The sequence below is a fragment of the Loxodonta africana genome, chromosome 27 (genome assembly GCF_030014295.1).
Source record: "Loxodonta africana isolate mLoxAfr1 chromosome 27, mLoxAfr1.hap2, whole genome shotgun sequence".
Taxonomy (NCBI): domain Eukaryota; kingdom Metazoa; phylum Chordata; class Mammalia; order Proboscidea; family Elephantidae; genus Loxodonta; species Loxodonta africana.
In genome coordinates, this window is record NC_087368.1 from 11,156,285 (window position 1) to 11,170,295 (window position 14,011).

Genomic DNA, 14,011 nt, shown 5'->3' on the forward strand with positions numbered 1-14,011 from the left:
TTTTGAGATTATACAATGGTGTGAGTGTTTTACACGTTGCAAGGAAATGAATTTGGGGGGACCAAAATGTGGAATATTATAGATTGAATTGTATCCCCTCAAAAATGTGTGTCAACTTGGCTAGGCCATGATTCCCAGTATTGTGTGGTTGTCCTCCATTTTGTGATCTGATGTATTTATTCTGTGTGTTATAAATCCTTTCTATAAGATTAATAAGGCAGGATTAGAGGTAGTTATGTTAATGAGGCAGGACACCATCTACATGACTAGGTTATATCTTGACTCACTCTCTTTTCAGATATAAAAGAGGCACTAGAGCAGAGAGGAGAGGGATCTCATACCACCAAGAAAGAAGAGCCAGGAGAAGAGCATGTCCTTTAGATCCAGGGTTCCTGCGGTGAGAATTTACTAGACTAGAGGAAGATTAATGACAAGGAGCTTCCCCCAGAGCTGACAGACAGAGAAAGCCTTTCCCTAGAGCCGACTCCCTGAATTCAGTCTTCTAGCTTCCTAAATTATGAGAGAATAAATTTCTGTTTGTTAAAGCCACACACTTGTGGTATTTCTGCTATAGCAGCACTAGGTAGCTAACACACTGTTTCTGTTCAGTCGATTGCAACTCGTGACAACTCCATATGTTACAAAGTAGAACTCCATAGGGTTTTCTGGTCTGTAATCTTTACCAAAGCAGAGTACCAGGCCTTTCTTTCCCGGCACCACTGGGTGTGTTTGAACCATCAAACTTTCAGTTAGCACCTGAGCACTTAACCATTTGTGTCACTAGGGCATCTTTGTTGTTGTTGCTGTTAGGTGCCATTGAGTCAGTTTCAACTCATAGCAAACCTGTGTACAACAGAACAAAACACTTCCCTGTCCTGTGCCATCCTCATCGTCATTGTTATGCTTGAGCCCATTGTTGTAGCTACTGTGTCAATCCACTTCATTGAGGGGTTTCTTCTGTTTTACTGACCCTCTACTTTTACCAAGCATGACGTCCTTCTCCAGGGACTGATCCCTCCTGATAATGTGTCCAAAGTACATGAGACATAGCCTCACCATCCTTGTTTCTAAGGAGCCTTCTGGTCGTACTTCTTCCAAGACAGATTTGTTCATTCTTTTGGCAATCCATGCTATATTCAATATTCTTCGCCAACACCACAATTCAAAGGCAACAATTCTTTTTCAGTCTTACTTATCCATTGTCCTTTAGGAGTCCTGTATTTCTTGGCAATGTGGTCTCCAATTTTCATTTGCATATGAATAACCTGGGGATCTAGTCAAAATGCAGATTCTGTTTCATAGGTCCTGGGTGGGGCCTGAGATTCTGCATTTCTAGTAGGTCTCCAGGACCAAGTGATGTTGCTGCTACTAGTGCATGGACTACACTGAGTAGTAAGGGTCTAGGGAACTCCTAACCAGTCTCTTGGGGAGAGTTAATGCTCCCCTTCTTAGGTAAAAATAAATAAATACATAATAATCACATACATACATTCTTGACTTTGCTATCCAAGATTTTGGCAACAAACATACATTTATATCTCGGTGATCATCACCCAGGTTATTGTACCTGTTTGTAGTCTGTGTTGGACCAATATTAATTCTCCTTGGTGATCCAGCTCAGGGAAGACATAGATCATTTGCATGTGTAATGTAATTTCCTTTTGTGCTTAAAAAATTCATGAATAATAGTGTAGCAGAATATGACTTTATAAGCTTTGCTGTGACAAGCAATTTCTCTATCTCAAATTGCATGCACATTATCTTTCTTTTAGATAACATTGGCTGCCACCTCCTTCAACTCCTACCCTCAACCCCAACTGTGGTTCTCACAGGAGGTGGGTGTGAGAATTGGGTGAGCTACCCAAGTAAACACCTCAGACTTTGGCCTCCCCGCCAGATACCAAGACAAGGATTAGAGGATCATCTGAGGCACCGTGTTTTCCAGCCACTTGCAAGAAATGAGAGTAGGGACCACTTCTCTAATTCCAACAGTCATCACCTGCCAAGGTAAGTCTAGCCCAATCAGACTTCTGTTTTCAGTTACATCCTTTACTTTCAAACCTGTCTCACTACCCCCTTACTCCATCCTCCCATTTAGACAAAACTATTCAAACACTTAAATTCATTTTCTTATTTCTAAAACCATTTTATCAGTTCTCATACAGAATTATAGATAGCATGCCCACCAATTTATAAGTTCCCCAGAGGCTGAACCATTTGATCTCTTCTCCTTAAAAGGAAAGACTTTTTGCTGCCCACCCTAGAGATAACAAAGCGTGGCTGCTGAGGGGAAGGTGGAGGAAAATCAAGTCTTGAGGCAACATCGCTCCAAAGACCTGCCCCCAAATCCACCAGAAATGGTAAGCTTGTTGGGAGCTTTTTATGTTTCTGTTACAGGAATAGTTTGCAGTTATATCTGCAGTGGAAACTCTCATGCCTGATTGAAAGGAGATGGGGTTAGTGGAGGATCCATCCAAAAACACAGTCACTTTGAAGACAGGGAGGAGCAGATGATGCTTGAGGGCCATGGTTTTCAAGATTCTTGGTGGTGAGGGGGCTCATGGTTACAGGTCTAAGATTCCTCCTTTCCCAATTTGAATGGGACAAAAAGCTAGTGGCAGAAGAGGAAGGGAGTATTGGGGAGAACTGCCTGAAGTTTCTGGTCCTAGACTTAAAGATTGATCTTCCTGAGCTAATGCTAACAATAGTGCTGCTGCAACTTGATAAGAGGAACTGAGTGAGAGTGTTTGAGACCAATCCGATACTAGTCAGAGATATCACTGAGAAGACAGAACTTGGTAGGAGGCCCACGTGAAGCCTGATGACTGCAGGAGCCCACTCTTGGGAGAGTGGCTGTGAGAAGGGAAGGCTGCTCCCCTGGGGAAAGCACCAGTACTGGGGAAGTGCATTTCAGCATGTGGATCTGATGGAAGCTTTCAAAGTGCTCCAGCAAACAGGGCATCTGTCCTTAAACTTCACTTGAGAAATCCCTCAACAGCCATGTCCATACCAGACAGCGCCTAAACCAGTGAGTCCCCAGACCAGCAGAAGTAGCATCACCAAAGCAGTTATGACAGTTTTAGACCTACTAAGTCAGAAACTCTGGGCAATCAGCCTGTCCTTCCAGAAACTTTCCAGGTGATTCTCACGCATATTCAAGTTTGGCCTAAACTAAGCAGGAAAAAAAAAAAAAGAGTCTTTTTTTCTCAAGGGACAACATGTGTTCTGTGGGGGCAGAGTTATTGTTAGATTTGAGAAGTTAATACTTGAAACTGAAAATCAGAAGGCATAAAAGTTGTATAGTTCATAGAGCAATAAAAAACATCAGAGTTGTTGATTTGTGGTTGTAACCGAACCATACAGGAATTTTGAATTTGGATTGGGGAAAGTAAAAATGTACCATATGTGGATGTAAGATAACTACTCCCCGCATGGCAAAGGCATTTGGGAAATTTAATTAAAAACAAAATCTGCTCCCAACCTAGAAAACCTCTTCACAAAGATAGAAGAGAAAGCAAACACTTTGATTACTGAATAAGCATTAAACCAGAATGTGATACATCACAGTCGATCACTAAAGAGCTTGCAAAGACAGAAAGGAATCTTAACTCTTTTAAACAGCTAAGTGGATACAACCCACTCAAGATCTCATATCTTTATGGCTGGAGGTCGGTTTGCAATTTGGAGCCTGATACCACCTGAAGTCATAGAAACTAGGAAATAGGAACGCTATCTTCCTTGATGATCACATTTCTAAAGAAATGACTCCTTGGTCCTCGAGGAAGCATCCTACATTTACATTCTTTCCAAAGAGACAGAGAAAGAATTTATAAATCACAGGTTTTCTAAAGCCAATACTGAAAGAAAAGGGGAAGAAGGTGGGGAGTCCCTTCCTAGTTTTTATTCGTATTTGCCTTTATAGAATGTACTAGTTTTTATTCGTATTTGCCTTTATAGAATGTACTAGTTTTTATTCGTATTTGCCTTTATAGAATGTACTAGTTTTTATTCGTATTTGCCTTTATAGAATGTACTAGTTTTTATTCGTATTTGCCTTTATAGAATGTACTAGTTTTTATTCGTATTTGCCTTTATAGAATGTACTAGTTTTTATTCGTATTTGCCTTTATAGAATGTACTAGTTTTTATTCGTATTTGCCTTTATAGAATGTACTAGTTTTTATTCGTATTTGCCTTTATAGAATGTACTAGTTTTTATTCGTATTTGCCTTTATAGAATGTACTAGTTTTTATTCATATTTGCCTTTATAGAATGTACAAGGAAATGGCTCACGCAGTTGTGGAGGCTGGCAAGTCCCAAATCTGCCAGTCAGGTCTCAGGCTGGAGGCTTCTCCCAACACTCTTTGCAGGGGCTGACAAACCCAAAATCTGCAGGTCAGACAGCAGACTGCTGGCTCACAGCCCAAGAACCAGAGGTCAGAGGATGATGAGTCAGATCCAGGATCAAGAGAGGCTGAGCTTTGCCGGAACATGTATTGAATACAGGCCTATCTTAGTTCTCTAGTGCTGCTATAACAGAAATACTAAAAGAGGATGGCTTTTACAAAGAGAAATTTATTCTCTCACAATCTAGGAGGCTAGATGTCCGAATTCAGGGTGTCAGCTCCAGGTGAAAGCTTTGTCTGTCTGTCAGCTCTGGTGGAAGGTCCTTGTCATCAAATTTCCCTGGTTGAGGAGCTTCTCAGTGCAGGAACCCTGGGTCCAAAGGACACACTGTTCTCCTGTCTCTGGTTTCTTGGTGGTATGAGGTCTCCATATCTCTCTGCTCACTTCTCTCTTTTCTATCTCGAAAGAGATTGGCTTAAGACAAAACCTAATCTTGTAGATTGAGTCCTGCCTCATTAACATAACGACCACTAATCCCATCCCATTAATATCATAGAGATTGAATTTATAACACATAGGAAAATCACATCAGGTGACAAAATGGTAGACAATCACACAGTACTGGGAATCACGGCCTAGCCAAGTTGACAGATACTTGGGGGGGACACAATTCGATCCATGACAAGGCCACCCCCCCACCCCAAGGAAACTCCCCAGACACCAGATCACCAAATGGAGGATGATTACATAATATCTGCTAAACCACTGGGAAGCATGGCCTAGCCAAGTTGAAACATAACCTTAACCAATACACAGAGGAATAAAGAAAACGTCATGTGATGTAGTAGAAGCACTTTAATCACACAAAAAGGTGGACTGTTGGTGCTGTATGAATTTGTCCTGAGCAACAGTGCTAAATGCTTTCCTCTCCTCTCTTTTGATTTCATTTAATACTGTCCTTGGGGGAGCAAGAGACTGGGCCAATATCCAGACCTGGTGGGATGAGAGATTTCTCAGTGGAATTCATAATAAAAAATGGGTTCTGTTTCCTGGGCTAGCAGCTTCTCCATCATTCTGCCTGTCTGCCCTTCACTCTGTATCTGGGCTGGATTAATTCCCGGAGAATGGAGTATTTTTCTGGTGGAAACTCACAGCACTGATTGGAAGGAGATTAGTGGAGTTTCAGTTTTGGTCCTGATGCATTTTGGAAACTCAGTCAACACAGGGTATCCTCAAGACACATTTTCTCAGTTTCCTTTCCTGTTTTTCAACCTGAATTTAATGCTTGGATCTCATTCTTTTCTCCTTGCCATTCTGCTTTAAAAAAAATATGTATTTGCATGCATTAATGACATACCTGCTGTGTGCAATGCACAGTGCCAGGTAATTTCACAAACCCACATTTTCATCCCATTGTCTCCAACATTTGAAAAGAATAAACTGTAAAATACCTCTCTCCTCACCCCTTGCCACTATTTTTTTCTGGCATTTCTTTAACCTCTTAAACTACACTTTAAGAGAAAATAATTGGGATATCTCACATTTTAAGCCATTTGTGAAAAAGGCAGGGAATTCTTAGAAACCAAAAAGTACACATGGCATGTCCTTTCACAGTGGGACTGCAGCTTTGATCTATGACTCTCCTGGGCTCACGGTTTCTGTTGGTTATTTTCCTATTGAACAGAGAATAAGAAATGGGAGTGAGTTGTGGGAATGAGAGGTAATTGCTTCTACTCTCTGCTGTGCTACTTTGCAGGGGGCAGAATAAGCCTTTTATCAGCAGAGGCAGATGCACTGGGCTCTTTTGGTCCTTCCAGAAGTACATTGTTGCCACAGAGTAGGACTCTGGTCTGCTGCCTTTCACCAAGGCAACTGAGTTAGTCACAAGTGGCAATCAAAAATGGCACTCCTCCAGGCAGAGATGTCCATATTGTATGCACAAGGGGAAGATAACTCCCACCTAAGAAATAAGGTGTATAAGATCCCACATTTACATTTGTATGGATTATTGAGAGGACCGTTACAATCTATGTCAAACAGAAACTGAAGTTGCAGTAGTTTTCAAAATTTGGGAAGCAGAAAAATGAAATCTAAGAACAGAGCTTCTTTTCAAGCTCACCAGAGTCATAAAGGAATGTTTACGAGATAATGAAATTGGCAAATGTTGTGCTATATATGTATTTACAACCACAACAATAAAAAAAAAAAAAGATAGGTAATAAGTATTACGGTTTGCATTCAACTGCAAGTCAAAAGGTTAGCAGTTTGAACCTACCCAGTGGTGCCATGCAAGAAAGGCCTGGCAATCTCTTCCATAAAGATTACAGCCAAGAGAACCCCACAGAGCTCAGTTTTGTTCTGTAACACATGGGGTTACCATGAGTCGAAATCAACTCAATGGTAACAGTTTTGGTATTTATAATGCTCAGCTCACTACCCACATCACCGCCACAAAACCTGATTTTTAGAGAATTCAGGAAAGGAAGTTGTGTAATGTTTCATGAAGATGTACCTGGACCTCTAGTCTAATAGTCTTAGTCTGTAAATTTCTAGCAGTCTACATATGTATTTCTCTTTAACAAGGCAACTCCATGCCTTTCCTTCTGCAGGTTAACATGTAGGGATGTCCTCAGAAATCCATTTCTGCACGTGGTTTAAGAGGCTGTGCTGGTTCGGAATGGAGGCTCAGGACTCAGGCCTATCTAGCTGAAATCTATTCTTCTCTGCTTTGGAGCTGTGTGACCTTGGTACATTTTTTTAACTTCTCTGAGCCTCAGTTTCCCTAGAGAGTGCTAAAGGATTACGTGAGATGATACATGTAAAGAATTTAGCACAGTGCCTGATGCAAAAGCCACATTAGATTTTAGATATATTTGTTATCAGTTGAACACCTAAGGGAATTTTGGTTGCATTTATTTAATTATTATGTCTATTTTATGCTCAGTCTAGTCAGGACAGAGTTTTGTTTTTGTTTTGGGGGTTGTTCATTTTCTCCTCCCTCCCCATCTCTTTTCATCACTCTTCTCAACCCAGAGGAAATAGCCATCTGAAATGAGGCCTGCTTTGCATTAGTCCCTTGGGAAAAGGCTTGGATCACCGGCCACGCTGTAGGTGTTTGTTTGGCAGGCTGCTGGCTTCTGCCCATGGTAAGAGGCACCTCAGCAGGTTTAGGTATTTAAAAAAAGGGAAGCAAGGGCTGCTAATGATTCCTAGAGGGTGTGTGTGAATGGCACCTTTACTTTCTCCCACTGTCCCTGGGGCTACCGCTCTTTCCAGGGCCTCTAGTTGACCCAGGGAGTCAGGATTCCAAGCTTCTTTTGCTGGACTGTGAGCTGGCAGGGAGCACACAGCACTGTGCCCTTAGCATTCCAGCAGCTCAGAAGACGGCGCTTCTCTCTTGCCCTCATTAGAGCCAGCTGCCTCCAGCATACACAGGAGGACAAGCAGAGCCTCTGTAAGCCAGTAGCAGTGCACCTGGGGAGGTGACAGGAGGGCAGGACCTCCTCCTCAGAGCCAGCCCCAGCAGCATTATGTAAATGACTTCTTGGAATTGCATGCCCGGCGCTGGTGAGACTGAAAGATCACCTTGCAAGTGGGCCGGCTGCCAGCCTGCCAAATGGCCTGGACTGCTCATAGCTCAGCCACATTAGGCTCATCAAGTGTGTTCCCTGAAGGCAGGTGGCCCAGCCTGGAGTGTCAGGGAGGCCATCCACAGCTCAGGCTGCAACACAGGTTCACCAGCTCTCCCTGCCCACTACTCTACCCTACACCTGCGGTGTTTTCTCTGAAGAAGTAAAAAGACCTCTCTTTCTACCTAAAGGAAACCCTAGTGGCACAGTGGTTAAGTGCTGTAGCTATTAACCAGAAGGTCAGCAGTTCAAACCCACCAGGTGCTCATTGGAAATTCTATGTGACAGTTCTACCCTGTGCTATGAGGTCACAGTGGGTTTGGTTTTTTTTTTTGTTCTACCTAAAGCAAATCTCTGAGCCTTCAGACTATTGATTCACCTCTAGCCTAGAAGGAGCCTTGATGGCGCAGTGGTTAAAGCACTCAGCTGCCCAACAGAAAGGTCGTAGGTTCAAATCCCACCAGCCACTCTGCAGGAGAAAGATGTGGCAGTCTGCTTCCTTGGAAACCCAATGGGGTAGTTCTACTGTGGCCTACAGGGTACTTATGAGTCAGAATCCATTTGACAGCAACTTTTTTTTTTTTGGTCTAGCCTAGCCTCTACAGGACAGCCCTTTACAGAAATCAATTGTTTCCATCAAATGAACCAGCTACTGCAAAGTTAAAAAGGACAATAAAATAACAAAGCCTATTTTGAAGAATGGGCTGTTTAGAAACCCTGAGACCTCAGTAGGGTATTAAGAAAATATTGGACTTTGAATTTTATGATTTCATGTCTCCTAGGACTTCAGACCTCTTGTCATGTTTTGTTTTTTCAAAGCATGAGTCCTTTTTATAATAGTCAGAAAGTGTTTTTTAAATGTTTAACATTTTCTCTCCCTTATACTCAGCATAAAGCCTGAGGTGACAATGTGCCTAGACTCAGCCTGTGTATTTGAGATAAGCATTCAAGGAGAGAAGCCTTTTTAACTCACAACAGAATCTGTTTGCAGCCATTATTCAATTACTGTGGGGTATCTCGTTCTTGGGCATGTTGTATAATGCATCACAGTGTAAACCAAGCCTTTTCAGTACTGACACCAAACTTGATAACAATGAAGAGGGAGGTAATTTGTTAAATTTCTTAGAAGTCTTCTAAAACAATTCTTCTCAAGACTGAACGAATTGACACTTCGGAGCTGAGATGCTGCTGAAGACTATGTGTTGGTTATAATAAGACATCTAGAAGGAAACTAGAAAAACCGCATGCCATGTCCTCTTTAGGAGCCAGAAAAGCTGTCAGATGAGTTAAGATTAAACCTCATGAGAGGCTGTGGGTGTGCAAAGTCACCAGCTAGCTAATATTAACACAGCTTGCAGCAGAATGCTGTCGCTAGAAATAGGACAGCCGCAATTTGCATTCTGTGGACCAGCCCCTAAATTCCTCCTGGCTCCTCTTGCCCTCGGGGCATTGTATTTCAGGACACTTTTACCCGGTGTTCATACTAGGCTGTCTGGTTTCACCGAGAGCTCTATCTAAAAGAGGAAGCAGCAAGGACAAGGAGAAAATCTGCTTTGTTTGCAGGGAAGTGGGTGAGCTACAAGCAAACCTCTAGGCAACTGAGGAACTGCAGAGTTTCTAAATTTCATAAGGTTGCTGACAGAGAGAGGCAGACAAGAGCCCTCTTGCCTTCCCCATTATGGAGAATCTGTTGCCTCAGTCTAGATTCGCTTATTTCAAAAAATACCCTCTCCATGCAATTAGGAAATACTTGTCGACACTGAGAAACCAAAGAGCCGAAGAACAGGTATCATTCCGTTTATGTCATCTTTAGTCAATGAGTGCTTACTTCTACGTGTTGTTCTTTTGTTGTTTAGCGATTTAGTGTCGGCTAGTTTACATAATTATAGGCACAGGTTGGTTGCTGTTTATGGCTGTTCAGACTTGGCAATCAGAAGAGCGAGCAGGCTTGTGAGGATTTACCTAAATTTGGAGAACATTTGGAGCCTGAGTTTAATCTGAAGTTCTGCAATGAACCATGTGCTTTTCTTTTTTCTGAGTAGCTAGGCTAAACCACTCTATCGGAGTTAAATTCGGCATTCCTTGATAATTTTCCACCTCTTCAACTACAAATTTTGAAACATCAATATCTTGACAAAGAAAAATATGAAGCCCTAGAAGTACATTTGACTTTTTGTATGTATTTACGATGATGCTAATATCACTAGGATTTGTAAAAAAAAAAAAAAAACTTTTTTGTAGACTATTTTGAACAGATCATTAATGAGCTGTGAAGACCGTTCTGAGGTAACTAGTAATTTTGTTTCATGGTGGAATACTGCAGGCTTCAGTCTTTTTAGTCAATCAACAGTTAGGATTTCTAGTCACAGGTTCTATCCTGTGAGAGTATAAGTATTTAAAAACTATGCAAACGTCTGATTATTTCTCATTTAAAATCATGCATTCCTCTTACTGCTTGAGGTTTCTATCATTCCATCCCTTACAATCTGTGGAAAAAGTAGTTATAAAAATGGCTCTTATGAATTGTACCAACTTGTGAGAAGAAATAGCAACATCTGATCCTTTTAAATCTGGTGGTTCATTTAGGAAGAAGTGTGGCAGTGGTGGAGCCCTGGTGGCACAGTGGTTAAGAGCTTGGCTACTAACCAAAAGGTCGTCAGTTTGAATCCACCAGCCGCTCCTTGAAAACCCTGTGGGGCAGCTCTACCCTGACCTATAGGTTCGCTATGCGTCGGAAGGCAATGGGTTTGTTTTGGTTTGTGGCGGTGGTATAGGAGAAATGGGTAGCCATGGGAAAGATGGAAACAAACAAACAAAAAAAACCAAACCCAGTGCCATTGAGTCGATTCAGACTCATAGCGACCCTACAGGACAGAGTAGAACTGCTCCACAGAGTTTCCAAGGACCACCTGGCAGATTCAAACTGCTGATCCTTTAGTTAGCAGCCGTAGCACTTAACCACTACACCACCAGGGTTTCCAGGAAAGACGGAGTCATAAATTGCTTGTGCATTGTGCTTGTAACTAGAACTGCAAAACTGTACGTGAGATATTCTCAGTGGTCCTATATTTGTCCTCCTTTGTGATATGAGTTGGCCCACTTAATAAAACACTTCCAGGAAATGAAAGGAAAGGTCAACTGACGGAAAATCCTCTAATGACAGGTTTCCAAAAAAAGTCAATGCCTAATTTGGAAAATGCAAATCATTGCTTCTGATTGAGATGGCACTGTTTTTATGCCACACTTTAATGATTTTATAAAAGTTGGGAATTCAAACAGACTATGCTAAGAGAGCTTACTTAGGCAAGGTATCACACTTACAAGGATATCTATTGGTTTCCAAATCTTAGCAGGCACTTGATTTTTGAAGGGGAAAGCCAGAGAACAGGGTGGTCGTGCTCCAAGTTGCAGTTTGTCCCACTGGCAAAGTTCACAGGCATCTTCAGGCCCTATTCATTATGGGGGGGGCGGGGGGGCAGGGGGACACATGGAACAGGGAGAGGAGAGGTGGCTGAAAGGATGGGGCCAGAATTGTGGAATACGGATTAAGTGATTTCCTCCTCTCCTTTTCTTGTGATTTTAAGTTTTCTGAGATGTGGCTATATTGTTTATTTGTTGTTGTTGTTAGTGCCATTGAGTCAGTTCCAACTCATGGCAACCCCACATACTAACAGAGTAGAACAGCTCCATAGGGTTTTCTTGGCTGTAACCTTAACAGAAGCAGGTCTTCAGGCCTTTTCTTTCCCAGCACTGCTGGGTGGATTTGAACCATCGACCTTTAGGTTAGTAGCTGACTGCAAACTATTTGTGCCACCCCAAAAAACAAAACAAAACATTGCTGTTGAATCGATTCTGGCTCATAGAGGCACAATGGGACAGAGTAGAACTTCTCCCTAGGGTTTCCAAGCCTGTAAATCTTTACAGAAGCAGACCACCACATCTTGCTCCCTTGGAGTGGCTGGTGGGTTTGAACTGCCGACGTTTTGGTTAGCAGCTGAGCACTTTAACTGCTGTGCCACCAGGGATCCCTTGTGCCACCTAAAGACCTTATACAAAACTGAAAAAACCAAACCTGTTGCTGTTGAGTTGATTCTGACTCATAGTGACCCTATAGGACAGAGTAGAACTGCCTCCTAGTGTTTGCACAGTGCACTTGGTGGATTTGAACTGCCAACATTTTGGTTAGCAGCTGTACTACTTAAGCACTATGCCACCAGGGTTTCCAGAGACCTTATACAGGGCTTTTACCGTTTTTTTTTTTTTTTTTAATTTACTTTAAAAGTGTTACAAAATGCATTCAGCTAGAACATTAGAATTTAATGTGGAAACATCTGACTTGGACTGGGTGGGTGGTCCCCTTCTCAGCTTACAATCACTTAAGATGACCTGGGAACAGCTATGGAGCCCTGGTGGCACAGTGATTAAGCATTTGGCTGCTAACCAAAGGGTCAGCTGTTCAAATCCACCTGCTGCTCCTTGCATGCCCAGTGTGGCAGTTCTACTCTCCCCTATGGGGTTGGTATGAGGCAGAATTGACTCAACGGCAATGGGTTTGGTTTTTTTGGGTTTGGGAACAGCTATGAGCAATGCGCTGAGTGCTTACTTCTATAAGGGAATGGGGAAATAAAGAAAAATAATGTATTTGATTCCTTTCTAAAACCAATGAAAGCTCTGCAGATATAATGTCTCACAGAATTAGAGAAACTAGGTCAGAGTCAATCATGACTAACCTTGAAAATCTTGTTGGAAAGTTATAAAGGAGGTCAACAATGTCTATAATTTTATGACCTGCATATTTGTTGTCTCTTACTCCTGTAAGACTGATGCTTCTTATAACGGGAGGGAAGTGAGACTTAGGGCTCTTAAGAGGGCTCACCCAAGGCCACCCAGCTAGTAAGTACTAAAGTAAGATTTGAACTCCTGACTGCCTGATTTTAAACTTTATCCATTTTACCCTGCTTGATCCTTGAAAAATCTAGTGACAGCAGCACATCGGACTGCGAACTTTTCACCTCTCTAGGTTCTTCCTCTCTAGGGAGTTTTTAAAACTTTAGATACTTACATACCATTGTCATAATTCTTACCATAGGTGTTTATTACCTCAATATTTTTCTATATATTTAAATCACTCACTTTTTATACTTCCTTGTTTAAAAAGAAAATTTCATAGTACTACTGTAAATGGAAACCACTATCATTTGCCATAAATAGAACAGAAGGATACATATAATTAAAGCAAAATAATATTAAACTCTAGCTAGATGCTGTTACCTGTGAAACCTGAGCCTAAAGCCTGCTCTGTTTATTAAGAAAGAAATTTAGTTTTTAAGAGAAGTGTGAAAGCATCCTAGTAGCCAGTTGAGAAATTCTGCTAGGCAAGGAGAGATAGGAATTAATTAAAATGTAGACAACGGAGACAGTAAAGGCCACATGAACCAGAGACTTACATCATCCTGAGACCAGAAGAACTAGATGGTGCCTGGCCACAACTGATGACTGCCCTGACAGGGAGCACAACAGAGAACCCCTGAGGGAGCAGGAGATCAGTGGGATGCAGACCCAAAATTCTCATAAAAAGACCAGACTTAATGGTCTGACTGAGACTAGAAGAATCCCGGCGGTCATGGTCCCCAAACCTTCTGTTGGTCCAGGACAGGAACCATTCCCGAAGACAACTCATCAGACATGGAAGGGACTGGACAATGGGTTGGAGAGAGATGCTGATGAAGAGTGAGCTACTTGTATCAGGTGGACACTTGAGACTGTGTTGGCATCTCCTGTCTGGAGGGGAGATGGGAGGGTAGAGAGGGTTAGAAACTGGCAAAACGGTCACGAAAGGAGAGACTGGAAGGAGGGAGTGGGCTGACTCATTAGGGGGAGGGTAAATGGGAGTATGTAGTAAGGTATATATAAGTTTATATGTGACAGACTGACTTGATTTGTAAACTTTCACTTAAAGCACAATAAAAATTATTATTTTTAAATGTAGACAATGTTCACATCAAGTGATTCATTGTTATTTAATACAGCATCT

The 14,011-nt window shown here is 42.0% G+C and overlaps 1 protein-coding gene across 3 annotated transcripts in view; it reads left to right on the forward strand.

Moving 5' to 3' along the window:
- The first annotated feature begins 1,792 nt into the window (after positions 1-1,792).
- Positions 1,793-14,011, forward strand: part of ATP2C1 (ATPase secretory pathway Ca2+ transporting 1) — a 183,074-nt gene continuing 170,855 nt past the window's right edge. The window contains exons 1-2 of one of the 3 annotated variants that reach the window (XM_064277327.1): positions 1,793-2,007; positions 2,239-2,360. In XM_064277327.1, coding sequence (XP_064133397.1) covers positions 2,358-2,360 — 3 coding nt within the window. In that variant the 5' untranslated portion in view covers positions 1,793-2,007; positions 2,239-2,357. Of the gene's footprint in view, positions 2,008-2,238; positions 2,361-9,538; positions 9,764-14,011 lie in introns of those variants that run through there. The other 2 variants (XM_023540036.2, XM_064277326.1) reach the window with 2 other exon arrangements.